A 15,387-nucleotide genomic window follows, 5' to 3' on the forward strand; every position below is an offset into this window, starting at 1 on the left:
GACATAAGTTTGGTTATTTGTCCAGAGTGCAACTGCTTTATTTGTTAGTATATATACAGTATTATTAAGTGCACCAATCAGTATACTGACAAAAAATGACAAATAAAATGCTTACATTTTTTATGAATCAGTCCAGGCTCATCTGCTAAGCTCACATAGGGCCACATGTATCAAGCTTCAAAAAGTGATCAAGTCAAGAGTCATAAACCGCTATCCAATCAGCTCTTACCTGTCAAACCCAGCCTGAAAAGGCCCCCATACACTATGCCACTTGGGCACGATTGCACCTGATTCAGATGAATCGGAACGTAAAATCGGCCCTAATCGCACTTGTAGACATCCTGTCTGATCCAAATGCGCGGTCCCGGGCAGGGCGAAGACACTGGCTGCCGGGCAGCAGCGGGAGCCGGGAGGAGCAGATAACTTGAAAAAAAAAAAGCCCATACAGATGACTAGGAAGACATTGATTCGCTGAGACCTCTCAGCCAATCGCTGAGTCGCTGAGAGAGGTCTTAGCCAATCAATGGCTTCCTAGTCATCTGTATGGGTGTTTTTTTGGTACTTGTTTTCTAGCACGGCCACAATCGGGAGTAATCGTGTACCTTAAGTTAAGGTACACGATTAACGCGATGGACCCGATTTCCTTTGAAATCAGGTCCATTTGGCCGGCTAAGACAAAATATCGGGGGCATCGCGTCGGTCGGGACCATTAACAATGGTCCCGACACGACCGACGCGATGCCCCCGATTTCCCCATAGGCTTCAATGTTAAAAAATATTTTAACATTGAAATCGTGTCGGGAAAGGTAAAATATCGGGGGCATCGCGTCGGTCGGGACCATTACCAATGGTCCCGACGCGATGCCCCCGATTTTTCCATAGGCTTCAATGTTAAAATATTTTTTAACATTGAAATCCTGAAAAAATGTGAAAAATGTGAAATGGGCCAATATGACCCATTTCACATTATAGATGTCCCCGTCGTCACCCCACGATAGACGCCAACCCGAAGCGTGGCGAGCGCAGTGAGCCCGCGAGGGGCGGCGGTGCGCGTCCTCCGACCTTTTCATTCCCCTACTATCCACGTCGGCGTGGAGTTGAGAATAGAATAGTGTGGCGAGCGCAGCGAGCTACCGAGCCCGAAGCGTGGCGAGCGCAGCGAGCCCCGCGAGGGGACGCGTATAACTTCACAGGTATACGCGTCCCCTCGCGGGGCTCGCTGCGCTCACCACGCTTCGGGCTCGGTGGCTCGCTGCGCTCGCCACACTATTCTATTCTCAACTCCACGCCGATGTGGATAGTAGGGGAATGAAAAGGTCGGAGGACGCGCACCGCCGCCCCTCGCGGGCTCGCTGCGCTCGCCACGCTTCGGGTTGGCGTCTATCGTGGGGTGGGGTTTACGCTGTTAAATTTGGGGGGGTTGGGAATATTTTACATTGAATCCAATGTAAAATCGGGTCCCAGGGACCCGATTTACATTTCATTCAATCAAAAAATCGGGTCGGTCGCGTCGATCGCATCGCATGCGACCAAATCGCATGCGATGCGATCGACCCGATTTTTCCGACACGACCACCCCGATGTAAATCGGTGTGGCCGTGCTAGGAAACAAGTACCGTTTTTTTTTTCTTCAATTGCTCTGTTTCTCCTGGCTCCCGCCACTGCCCAGCAGCCAGCATCTTCTTCCTGCCCGGCGCCCTGCTCCCGCTGGCACCGCAACAGCTTCCTCCTGCCCAGCTCCCTACGCAGCCTCCCCCTGCTCCCCCTGCCTGGCTCTTTATTAGCCGGCATCCCCCGCACGCTGACGTCCCCAGCATGCTTCCCTCCTCCTGCAGCTCATATGCAAAACTTGGCACATCAAGTGCCTAATAATGTGTCCCCCTTCCGGGGAGCTGCAGGGGAAATCACATTGACGTAACTACTGTAAGGCAGCCACAACAGCTGCTTGGGGGAGCAAGCAGCAGTAGGGTCTGTGTGGGCCCCGGCACCCGCTCAGCACTGGCATGCTGCTGCCTGCCTCTGCCCACTGACTGTGCACTGGAGGCGAGTCAGCTGCAGTGCGGGTGGGGCCATGGCAGAGATGTCAAATTCCTCCACTGATTCAATTGACTGTACACAGAGCCGGCTATTGGCTACTGTGTACAGGATGGGCGGGCGATGGGCATGCTAGGACAGCCTGGGATGCGTCGGAGCCAAGGGAAGCAGCAGTGTATGCTGGTCTCTCCACCTCTCTTCTGCGTAAGCTTCTCCATTAGGCGTGTTATGGCATCACATCACACGCTGGGGTAAAACACTGGAGAGGAGCCTGAGGTTTGGGGGGTGGGGGGGTGCCACAAACTTTTTGGCAGGGGGGAGCAAAATTTATAGTTACGCCACTGGGAAATCAGGTCCGACCCGTCACTAGGACAAGTCAGACTAATGTATGGGGGCCTTAACATGACAGGTTTGAGCTGATTGGGTGGCTGTTTATCACTCTTGCGCATAGACAGGGACTGGTCAAGATGCTCTGCTCGGTCACCTGGGATACAGAGACACAGGGGCCAGGCCCTATCATGGCTCATGGTATACCTCATGGTATACATTGTTAGCTGTGACCAAGTCCCCTTTTCATGCATACCTCTGGCATGTGTACAATACATTGCCAGGACTGATAGCCCTCTTTCTTTCCTGGATTAGGCTAATCACAACCCCCTAATAAGGCAAGTGAACAGAAAGAAATGAATGCAGGTATGTTAATCATGCAGATAAAGTTTGATTGATTTTTCTTCGCAGATAAATGGATCATATGTCACTTTTTCCAATGTCCTGCACATTTATCCTGCTGGACCTCTCATAACCAGAAATATTGTTACTGCAAATGTGAGCTGTTCCTATCCCTTAAACTCTAATATTGAACTTAACATCACTGTAAATCCAGTAGCTTCGTAAGTATGATCTACATTCAAATTGTACTATAAGTTTATAAGGCAAGATATTTATATAATAATTGACCATATTATTATCAGCATCACATGTAGAGTATAGTCAATACCAGAGCTGAATAAATCTGTCATATTCCACAGCAATCTGTGGTTAAATAATTCAATGTAATGAAACCATCCTGCTTCATAGTAAAGGGCTATGAAGCAGTAATAAGAATAAAGAAGTGAGCCAATAGAGAAGTTGCCCATGGTAACCAATCAGCTGCTCTGTAAAATATTATAGAAGGCAAATTATAAATGTTACTTCAGTGCTTATTGGTTATCATGGGCAATTTCCTCATTGGCACATGTCACTTTTCACTGGTTCATAAATTTACCCAACAGCCGGGATACGGCCATTAGGACGACAAGCATTAGGTCGACACCACTAGGTTGATATGCATGAAGGTCAACATGACTTAAGGTCAACATGGGTTAGGACAACAAACACCATGCCCGAAGCATGAATTGCAGAGCGAGCTATGCGAAGAGACAGATGACTGTGTCGACATGCGGGACCAAAAAAAAACCCAATGTTTAACTTTTGACTGTCGACCTTCCCCATGTTGACCTAATGCTTGTGTCAACTTAATGCCCATGTTGACCTAGCCAATGTCGACATTCAGTCCTGTTGACTGTCCTGCATGTCGACATTCAGTCATGTTGACCTTCATGCATGTGGACCTAGTGGTGTCGACCTAGTGCTTGTCGACCTAGTTGGTGTCTATCCAATGATTCATTCCCCCATAGTCTGATCAATTTTATATTTTAGCATCTGCTATTCTTTGCTATTCTCTTGGAGAAATATTTCACAATATTATGGATATATCTTTGATTTCCACAATATAATTTTTAAAAATTATAATTATTATTATTATTACTATTATTATTAGTATTTTTATTAGTATTATTAATAATAATAATATTTGCTATTTTTAGCAAAAACGCAATTCCTGAACCTCTTATTAAACATAACATCATCAGGAACCGGGTTTCCAGACCTGTCCTGGGCCAATTATACTTTCCATAAAATAAATTTAATTTGAAAGCTTATTTTAAGTGCCCTTTTTTCTAAATCAAATATATATATATATATATATATATATATATATATATATATATATATATATATGTGTGTGTGTGTAAAAATATTACTGTTGTTATTATTATTATTATTATTATTATTATTATCATTTATGTCAATTGTCAATATAGTGTTTTTCATCACAAAAACATGATCAATATCTATTAGCTCCTTAAAAGGACTGTTACAAAATATTTCATATTATTATTTTTTTATATCTGTTTATTTCAGGACCATACAGATATCTGTACCAGGAGTGATTGGTACTGTGGCTGCTACCATGGTAGCCTATACAGATCCTTCGTATTCTATTCCAGTTACGCAGCAAACTACACTTACAGTGGAACAAACTATATACATTTCAGTTTCAGTGCCAGACCTGAATGCAGATACATTTTCAATTAAAGTGTTAGACATATTGGCCGGACCAGGGGGTACAAATCCTAATACTGCAGTGTTTTATAATCTGACTACAGGATCAAATGGGTATGTTGATACAACCAAGCTTTCATTCTGTTTTCTTATGTGCAGTATATATCAATAGAATAGGGTGAGTAGCAAATATATCTTGCCCCCCTGCAGTGCACCTGGTTTTGTCCATTAGAGAGAGAGTTTGCTTTTGCAAGTGAACCAGAATGAGGCCCTAAATACTTTTCTTCTTTATAGAATTTATATACCCCAAATTTGAGAGTCCCTTTATGAATATTATTTACAAAATTTGAGTTACATTACTATACTGTAACAACGTTTTGAAGTGTGCCCCAGCAAAGAAAATGGTTGTCTTTTTTTTTTTGCTAAATCTACATAAGGAGGTCCACATAAGTCCTGTTGGAGAAAGTGCGCAATATAAATTAAACTTACTTACTTTCTTACACATAGTAGTAAATCCACAGAAATGTTGCCAATGCCTGCTAGACCAAGTCTACCAGGAGCATTAGCTCTAGACAGTCTGAAAATGAAAAACACTTAGGGCAGGGGTGTCCAAACTTTTTGCAAAGAGGGCTAATTTGGTCAGGTGAAAATGTGTGGAGGCCGACCATTCAGCCTAAACCATGAATCATATCACTCTGCCCCCATGCAATCTATTTCATCCAGTCTGCCCCCCACTCTGCCCCTGCCTGACCCTCCTTGACTGTATGTCCCCCCCATTCTGCCCCCATTCCCTGTATGTCCCCCAGCCCGCCCCCCGCCTTTCATGCATGTCCCCCACTCTGCCCCCATTCAATCTATTTCCCCCAGCCTGCTCCCCCTTCCCTGGATGTCCCCCACTCTGCCCCATTCAATGTATGTCCCCCATTCAGTAGTAGTAGTAGTATGTTTATTTATAAGGTGCCACAAAGTTTCCGCAGCGCCGTACATAGCAAACAAAAAACTAATTACAAGGTAACGTACAGGGTGTGTTGATAAAATACAGCATAAATAGGGTATAGCTGGTAGAACTAAAATCAGCATCAGTTCTGAAGTAGGTATTGAAATTGTCGAGGAGACTGAAGATGAAGTAAAGTAAGGGAAGAACAGGGAAGGAGCACTGGTGAGGTAAAGAGGTAGGGTGAGTACACCTACCCTCCTGCATTCTGCAGGAGACTCCCTGAAATAGAAGCAATCTCACTGTCTCCCTAAGTGCAAAAGATAAGTCTGGAAACCGGCATATTTACTCTCATGTCCAGCTCTGCATAGTCCATAGTAAACACCTGGTCACATGCCCGATGTGGGACTAGGGCATGAAGGGCCCACTAGGGTAATGCAATACTTGGCTAACAAATAGGGGTACATTTACTGTTATGGAAGTTCTATTGAAGATCGGATGTTGCCCATAGCAGCCAATTAGATCCTACTTCTTATTTATCACCTTCTAGATCAGGGGTGGGGAGCCTTTTTTCTACCGAGGGCCATTTGGAAAATTTGAAAACCCTTCGGGGGCCATATAAAAATGATCAATTATCGGCATATACGCGTGGGCATTATACACAGGGCAGCGGCGTATACATGTGGGCATTATACACAGGGCAGCGGCATAAACATGTGGGCATTATACACACTGGCAGCGGCATATACATGTGGGCATTATACACAGGGCACCGGCATATACATGTAGGCATAATACACAAGGGCAGCGGCATATACATGTGGGCATTATACACAGGGCAGCGGCATATACATGTGGGCATTATACACAAGGCACCGGCATATACATGTGGGCATTATACACAAGGGCAGCGGCATATACATGTGGGCATTATACACACTGGCAGCGGCATATACATGTGGGCATTATACACAGGGCACCGGCATATACATGTAGGCATAATACACAAGGGCAGCGGCATATACATAAGGGCATTATACACACTGGCAGCGGCATATACATGTGGGCATTATACACAGGGCAGCGGCATCAACATGTGGGCATTATACACACTGGCAGCGGCATATACATGTGGGCATTATACACAGGGCACCGGCATATACATGTGGGCATAATACACAAGGGCAGCGGCATATACATGTGGGCATTATACACAAGGCACCGGCATATACATGTGGGCATAATACACAAGGGCAGCGGCATATACATGTGGGCATAATACACAAGGGCAGCGGCATATACATGTGGGCATTATACACACTGGCAGCGGCATATACATGTGGGCATTATACACAGGGCACCGGCATATACATGTGGGCATAATACACAGGGCAACGGCATATACATGTGGGCATAATACACAAGGGCAGCGGCATATACATGTGGGCATTATACACAAGGGCAGCGGCATATACATGTGGGCATTATACCCAGGGCAGCGGCATATACATGTGGGCATTATACCCAGGGCAGCGGCTTATACATGTGGGCATTATACACACGGGCAGCGGCATATACATGTGGGCATTATACACAGGGCAGCGGCATATGCATGTGGGTATAATACACAAGGGCAGCGGCATATACATGTGGGCATTATACAAAGGGCAGCGGCATATACGTGTGGGAATTATACACTGAGCAGCGGCATATACATGTGGGCATTATACACACGGGCAGCGGCAAATACATGTGGGCATTATACACACTGGCAGCGGCATATACATGTGGGCATTATACACAGGGCACCGGCATATACATGTGGGCATAATACACAAGGGCAGCGGCATATACATGTGGGCATTATACACAGGGCAGCGGCATATACGTGTGGGCATTATACACAGGGCAGCGGCATATACATGTGGGCATTATACACACGGGCAGCGGCATATACATGTGGGCATAATACACAAGGGCAGCGGCATATACATGTGGGCTTATACACACTGGCAGCGGCATATACATGTGGGCATTATACACAAAGCAGCGGCATATACATGTGGGCATTATACACATGGGCAGCGGCATATACATGTGGTTATTATACACACGGGCAGCGGCATATACATGTGGGCATTATACACACGGGCACCGACATATACATGTGGGCAGAGACACCATAAAAAGTGACAGTGTGGAGGAAGGGGGGGTGTCACCCCCAAACAGGTTAATGTGATTATGTCTGATTATGAGAATCAGATATAATCACATTAACCTGTTTGGGGGTAAATGACAACCCCTGGATGTGTCAGTCACTGGGGAAGGGAGGGTGAGAGAAGCAGCATTGGCGGGCGCGTCTTCTGCACATCTCCCCCGCCACCCGCCCGGCTATATTACCGATTAATCAGCTGCCCGCCCGCCCACCTATATAACTGATGTATCAGCCGCCCGCCCGCCTATATTACTGATGTATTATCATCCGCCCACCCGCCCTCCTATATTACATACCAGGCGCCGGGGATGGCTGCTGCTGCTGCTGCTGCCGGGGAGATGTGTAGAAGACGCGCCCGCCAATCACACTGGCTGTGGCGGGGATGCGCCGGCAGTGATTGGCGGGCGCGTCTTATCCACATCTCCCAGGCGGCAGCAGCAGCAGCCATCCCCGGCGGCTGGTATGAAATATAGGCGGCCGGGCGGATGATACTTCTGTAATATAGGCGGGCGGGCGGCTGTAATATAGGCAGGCGGGCGGGCCGGACATACTGGGTGCGGGGGCCGTATCCGGCCCGCGGGCCGGAGGTTCACCACCCCTGTTCTAGATGATAATAGATAGAGGGCCAGATTCTCTAAGCTTCAAAAGTGATAAAATCCAGAGTCATAATAAGCCAGCCAATCAGCTCCTACATGCCATGTCACAGGCTGTGTTTGAAAAAAGTCATGCAGGAGCTGATTGGCTGGCTGTTTATCACTCTCTATTTTATCACTTTGGAAGCTTAGAGAATCTGGCCCAGAATCTGAATGGTTTCTATGGCAACATCTCATCTTAGTAATTTTACCACTTAGAGAGTGCATGGTTTGGGCCCCTTGATAAATATATAAATAGTAAATGCTGTTACTACATGCGCTGCATGATGGTGTACCAGATAAATAACAGAAAAATACCTTAGTCCCGTGCAGTATAAGGTAACATATTTAGTCTGTCGGAACCTGATTCTTAGAGGAGGAGGTGGGTCCCCAGGCAGTGCCACCAAGAAGGGGGGGGGGGTACTGATTACCCTGGCCCGGACTTGCTGGAGGGGCCCGTGGGGGCCCTGCTCCGACCTCTCAACCCCCCAGGCAGCACACACCTGGACTTTAAAGTGTTTATTCAACCCCCTAAACGTTTTGTGGGCAGGGCCTAATCGCAGGAGGTGGCCATGCCTCCCACAATTAGGCCACATCCCCAACATTTTACCGGGGCCCGGTATACCTCTCAGCGGCCCTGCCCCAAGGCAATGGGGCCCACCGGTGGTTTCATTTGTTCCCCTGTGAGTTTGACCCTGCTCATCCCAGTTATGCCTCTTCTGTCATAAGTGTAGATGATATTGACATGGGTACAGAACAGTCCTAACCAATTTGGTGCCTTAGACAAAACTTTGGCTGGGGCACACATACAGAAGTTTTGGTAGGAAACCTTCTGCCACTGGGCATACACAGCAGTTCCGTTGCACCCTCTATGCATACTGTATCCATAGCTTTAAAATTAATACATAGACACTGTTCTGATTATTATGGGGGAACAAAATGAATAGAGCTTTCGTGCTCCTGAAGGGCACAGTCTAATTTATCATCTGCCTAAATCTTTCAGGTGCCCAGATCCCAGTTATGGTACTAATCTAATCAACATAACCAAAAATGGAGAGGGTACTGAAGCAAGATTCACACTGCAAGTCTTCCAGATTACTGGCTTTAGTTCTGTCAGCATCTTTGCAGATATAGCACTTTGTCTAGGCACATGTCCTACGGTAAGACTGTACCTGATGGCTTTACCTAACTGTACTAAATTCATTCCAGAATGTTTAATATTCCAAATAAACGTTACTCAAACTATGTGACCGATATGCATGTAGAAGAGAGTGAAATATATTTCAGTGTTCCTAGTTAAAATGAACAGAAAATATATCAGAAAACAATAGCTCACCAACTATTGAAATATCACAAGAACTAGTTATGGAATCACTTTTCATTTAGAAATTCTATATAAGGGAAGTATTGGAATATTTAAGGTTCACACAACATTTCTGCAGATGTAACACTTTATTACATCTGGAGGTTTTAACATATACTTAATAGAGACAGAAGTTTAGATCAAAATTCCCTTTTTATTAACCCATAATGAGCAGTATTCAATGCTCTGATGGCAAGTTATCAGCAGCGAGACATTACGATAACTCGAAATGGTGAGGCTGGCCACAAAATGTGGCGGACTTGCCGCATTCGTGGCAATTGCGCCGTTTAAGGGGATCCTCACCGGTCTCTCATGGTGAGGATTTGGACCTTACATTGAATACGGTGAGGGGGTTTGATGGCTGAGATGGCTTATTTTCAGTGAGGAAAAGCCGTCCTTGCCATACAAACCCCATGGCCGGCGGCATTGAATACCCCTCAATGATGTCCAGTGCAATGGAAAACGCGCTTTCCATATATGGGAAGAAGGGCACGATGTTACCAGAACAATTCTTTTTCTGCGGTGTAGGAGTTAATATCTGGTTATCACTAAATGTAATAGGGTACAAGAAGCCAGAGGTGTGGCATTTTGTGAGAGGATGTGTGTGATATTAAAGCTGCAGTAATTTACAAAGCAAAACCAGGTTTATTTTGTAATTGATTGCTGCTTTAAAAATAAAAAATTTATATTCTCACACAAACTCCAGCACCTATGGCTTTCCGCACCCTATTACATTTTTGCCTTGATATGTACTAACATATGTGGCTGACATCGCGGTGACGGAGACCCCCCTCGATACCTGTAATGTGGTGTGTGGGGGTCTCTGTCACCTCCCTGCCGCCTCCTGCTCCCCTCATGTATGGACAACTCAGCGTGGCTGTCCCTGGCGCCTCCTCCTCCCCCTGCAGCCAGAAGGATGTCCGGCTGCCTTGCTAGGGGGAGGATGGGTTTACCTTACGGGTCCAGAAGGACCTGCAGCAAGGAAAGGCGGAGGAAGGGAGAAAGGGGGGTTGGCGGAGGCGGAAGGTTTGTGGTGGAGGAGGTGGGCAGCGAAAAGAAGACCATATGCTTCTATAGTGTATCGCCACCTGAAGGAGAATCGATCATGCGCCGATGTATCGATTTCCTCATATATTAATTACCTTATTTGACCTCAGTGTGAAAACCCCTTAGAGCTCCGTGAGAGTGTAACCTCATATGATATGACCAGTAACGAGGACCACAGACACAAGGTTAACTCTGATTTAATTATGACAAACCAACATATTTATACATACGGCGCCGGTCCAATTACATGATTGGTTAATATTTGGTGCAGAGGTAGGGGAATAACAGCATCTGTTAGCTTATACGTCGCCTTGTAGGGGAGTATGTAGCAAAGTTATGAGAAATCACAGAATGTACGGTTTCTGAGGAAAGTTACAGAGTACGGGATAGCAAGCGAGTACTGGAAACAAGCCAGAACATAACTTCTTGAGATAAGCAGGGACAGAAATTATAAGACAGAGAAACAAGATGGCTGATTAACCCTTCAGTCCCCTCTTAGAATCAATGTCCTTTTTAGACAATTTGATTCTTGTAGATGGCATCTTGTTTGGTACGGTAAATTTTGACATATTCACCATAATCTTCTGGTGAGGGAGGGCTTTTGGCGAGATCAGTGTACATAGCAGGTGTTACATTATCCAGGTACTTGGAACCAATCTTCTTGCATATGGGAAAGACACAATATCCTACTATCATAAGTACGATAATTACAATGAGAATAAATATGCCTATTTGTGTTAGTGCGTGTTTCCAATCATTTAACCATCCAAACCAGCTACTCCAGGGGTCCGTGACACCTGAGTTCTTCTTGAGTTCGATGGATAAATCTTCTAGATGTTTAATAGCTAGGGTAGTTTTCCCATTAGGACCTGTGTTGTCTGGGATATAAGTACAGCATCCATCAACCTTACCTATGTACACACAGGTTCCTCCTTTCTCGGCAAGCATCATATCTAAAGCCATGCGATTCTGAAATGTCATTTGTGATGTAGCTTCCAACTGTTCAGCAATACCTTTCAAAGCGTCCCTAGTATCATTAACGAAGCGCTGTTGATTATAATATATGTAATTTATCCAGTTCACATTTTTATTGATGGTTACCTGGGGAAACAGGGACTCGAAGCCGGCAGCGACCTCATCACGAGCCTTAAATTCTTTAGGAACTCCCCGGGGAACACCAATAGTGTCTATGTATATGTGTGGATCGAAGCTTTCCTTTGGAGCTTCTCTTTTGTTTCTGGAGTTTGTGTTAGGTTTATCTGTGGGAGGAGGCTCAGGCAAATCGGCTGGGAGAATGTGTATGGGCATAATGATCTTTGCCAGGGCACACTCTCCTTTCCAAGGATTGTCCAGCTTTGTCCTGAGTCTCATGTCTCCACAAATAAAATAAATGTCTCCTAATGATTTTTTCATGGTGGGTACACTGATATGTCTTCGTTCAGCACAATACCCATCAGGAAACAATTTCAGATCTACAGTGTTTTGTGCAGTGCTGTTTGAGTAATAACATGTATAATTACCAGGATAAATGGTTATGGTACTACCAGGATTGGTATTCTTTACCATTATGGGATATTCTTTCTTCCATTGTTCACATTTAGTTTCTTCTACAGTAGTATCAGTATACAGGCTAAAGAAACATTTATCTTGGTCTGAAGGTATGTGTATGGGCACCGTACCCAAGTGGGGTCTGGATTTTCCACACACATAACAATCAGTTTGATTAACTTTACGTGCATTATATTTCATCCATTCTAGCCAATAATTTACGTCAGATAATCCAGTTTCTATGGATATAGTGTCTTCGTAAGTGGGGTTGTTAATGGCTAACATTTCATTAAAAGTAGTGACATGTGGTTTAAAGAATGATGATGGTGTTTTAGGTTTTACAGTGGTTTTGAGGGCGGTGTATTCTGGGTTATCATACATGTCCTTTAAATGGAATCTTCCCCTTGGGCCCCCGCTTTCTCCTGATTGATGTTTACCCATGACATACAGTCCGGCATCGCCGGGGGCCGGGTTTTCTATGTTAATGATAAATTGGCTATTGCAAGTGCCCTTTTTTCGTAGGGACATACGGGTTAGTAAGGATCGACCATGGGACCATTTCTGGAGGCCAACATCGGGGCGATATCCCCAGTTTTGGCTGCTCTCAAAGACAGTGGTATCTGCTCTAGTGTTCCACCCAACAGCCCCCCATGAGTTGCAAGAATCTCCCCAGTAAGTACTAGTGACACAGATATATACGTGACTTACAGCGTGTGGTGTGTGGTGGATGTTACACAGCCAGGGCAGCGGTGGTTCTCCTCGATTCCCGCCTTGATTATTTGAACAAAGTACAATATCACAATAAGAAAATATAAAAGTAGCGACAGTCGTGCTAGAAGAATTATACCAGAAGGTAAAGCGTCCATCATTTTGGGTTATATCAACTTCAGCAAAACAATTATAAAGAACAAGCCCGAGTAAAATCACTAGGGCTAAGGTGGGGGGAGTCATATCCTGTAGCGTCGTCCTCGGCTTCAGAATGTTGTACCCCTGATTCCTCGTCACCTCCAGCCGGCAGGTCTTCTCCAGGTTGGAGGTCAGAGCCACTGGCCCCCGTTATTACCTCGTCCTGTTGGAGGTCAGGGCTGTCTGCCCTCGTTAGCACCTCTCTCGTCCCGTCTGTGTCAGTCTCGGGATCGGTGTCGACCTCTGTGTTGACGTGTGGTGGAGGTGGAATTTTCTTCACTCTGGATGCATGGATCCACGTTGGTCCTTCGTCGGTGAGGACAGCCGTCCTGGTAACCGCGACCACTTCTGTTTCTGGACCGTAGGTGAAGTCTCCTGGATGCTTATTTCTGGGTAGGATCTTTACAACGACCTTGTCTCCAACCCTAAATGGGTGAGTGGGTATCTGTGGATGAGAAGGATTCTTAAAGATAACATTTTGTTCAACTTCATTAAGTTTCTGTATTAGGGATCTGACGTACTCTTCTCTTATTATTTCTAAGTCTCCTTCTGTGGTAACTAAAGGTTTCCTTGCCCAGGGAGTGGGGAAAGGTCGACAATGACCAGGGCATTTTCCTGTCTTCCTGCATTATTGATATGTGTAAAATCTATTTGAAGATGTGTGAATGGTGTGGTTGGGTATTCTAGATGTTGGTGTCTTGCTTTATTTGGGTTGTTTGGGTTGTTTCTAAGACACACTATACATCTACTGATGTACTGTTTTACAAGTTCTTTGGCATTAGTAATGTAGAAATCATTGGAGAGGAGTAAAGTAGTTGTTACTATACTATGGTGTCCTACTCCGTGGTAATGTGCTATGAACAATGATGCACTGGTTTGGGGTATACATGGTTTCCCCTCTTTGCAGATTAATCCAGTTCGTGGATTCTTCTGCAGTATTGGATATGTCCAATCGGATAGATCTGAATTAGAGGCAGCAGCCTGTAATTCTGTCAGTAGGTATGTATCATCTAACGAAGGAGGCGAGATGACAGCAAGAGTGAGGTTATATGTTGCTGTAGTGGCAGCACGTTTAGCAGCGGTATCAGCGAGAGCGTTGCCTTTGCTGATGTCATCCTTTCCTCCAGTGTGTGCTTTACAATGAAGGATGGCAATTTGAGATGGTAATGTAATTGCGTGTAAGAGATCTGTGATGAGTTGCGCATGTGATATGCCTTTCCCATCAGCGCCAGTGAAGCCTCGGCGTTGCCAGATCATACCATGATCATGAACAACTCCGTAAGCGTATTTGGAGTCTGTGTAAATTGTGACAGGTTTGTCTTTGTAAATGTGACAAGCTCGAGTGAGTGCAATGAGTTCTGCAGCCTGTGCTGACTGTAAGGGGATTGTCTTTGCTTCAAGGGTGGTGTTTGGAAGTTTAACCACTGCATATCCTGCCTGGTACGTGTTGTCATTGGGACGGCTGCAGGAGCCGTCAACAAATATTATGTCGGCATCGGGGATAGGCACAGTCGACATGTCTTGTCTGGGTGAAGTTTCTGAGTCAATTGTCAGAGTACAGTCATGTTGAGGCGGCGCCTCGTCGTCAGGTCCTTTAAGACCTAAAAGTGCGTTTAGTACAGGGACAGGTCCTTCTGAGTTTGTTGCGTATTTTACAGTGAGAGAAGGGTTCCCTAGTAGGAGTACTTCATAGCCGCTGAGTCTTTGGGCAGACATGTGTTGTTTGTGTAGACCTTTGAGGATGGAGAGGACATTATGTGTGGTATGTAACACAGTGGGATGTCCTAATGTAAGTGATGTGGACATCTCAACAACCATTGCACAGGCAGCCAGTGCTCGAAGACAAGCTGGCATTCCCTGCACAGTGACAGGCATTACCTTTGAGAAGAATGCGACTGGGCGCATTTTGCCTCCATGAAGTTGGGTTAGTACGCCCGCCATAGTTGTACATGTGTCCCTTGCAAACAAGTGAAATGATAACATATAGTCCGGGAGACCAAGCGCGGGACTCTGTACTAACATTTCTTTCAACTTTTCAAATGCAGAATACATTTCATCTGACCATTGTATAACCTTGGGTTTGTCTTTGAGTGTGCATTGTCTCAAGATATTATCATAGTAGGAACAATCAGAAATCCACTGTCTGCAGTAATTTACCATACCCGAGAAAGACAACATATCCTTCTGGGTAGTTGGGGTGACCAGGCCCAATACAGACTGTATGCGTTGTGGACTGATTTTCCTTTCCCCCTCAGAGAGTACAAAACCCAGGTAATTGACATGCGTTTTACACCATTGCAATTTTGCTCTTGACACCTTGTGTCCA

The 15,387-nt window shown here is 45.4% G+C and overlaps 1 protein-coding gene across 1 annotated transcript; it reads right to left on the reverse strand.

Annotated features, from left to right (window-relative positions):
- Positions 1-10,831: 10,831 nt before the first annotated feature.
- LOC146060270 (syncytin-1-like) lies at positions 10,832-15,168 on the reverse strand. The gene is made up of 2 exons (XM_083173279.1): positions 13,261-15,168; positions 10,832-13,218 (listed from the first exon to the last, which is right to left on the reverse strand). Exon 2 carries the CDS (start codon positions 13,104-13,106, stop codon positions 11,121-11,123), a length of 1,986 nt encoding a protein of 661 aa, XP_083029405.1. The 5' UTR covers positions 13,107-13,218; positions 13,261-15,168; the 3' UTR covers positions 10,832-11,120.
- Positions 15,169-15,387: the final 219 nt, after the last annotated feature.

This window comes from Crinia signifera, chromosome 2 (assembly GCF_055691185.1).
Source record: "Crinia signifera chromosome 2, ASM5569118v1, whole genome shotgun sequence".
Lineage (NCBI taxonomy): Eukaryota > Metazoa > Chordata > Amphibia > Anura > Myobatrachidae > Crinia > Crinia signifera.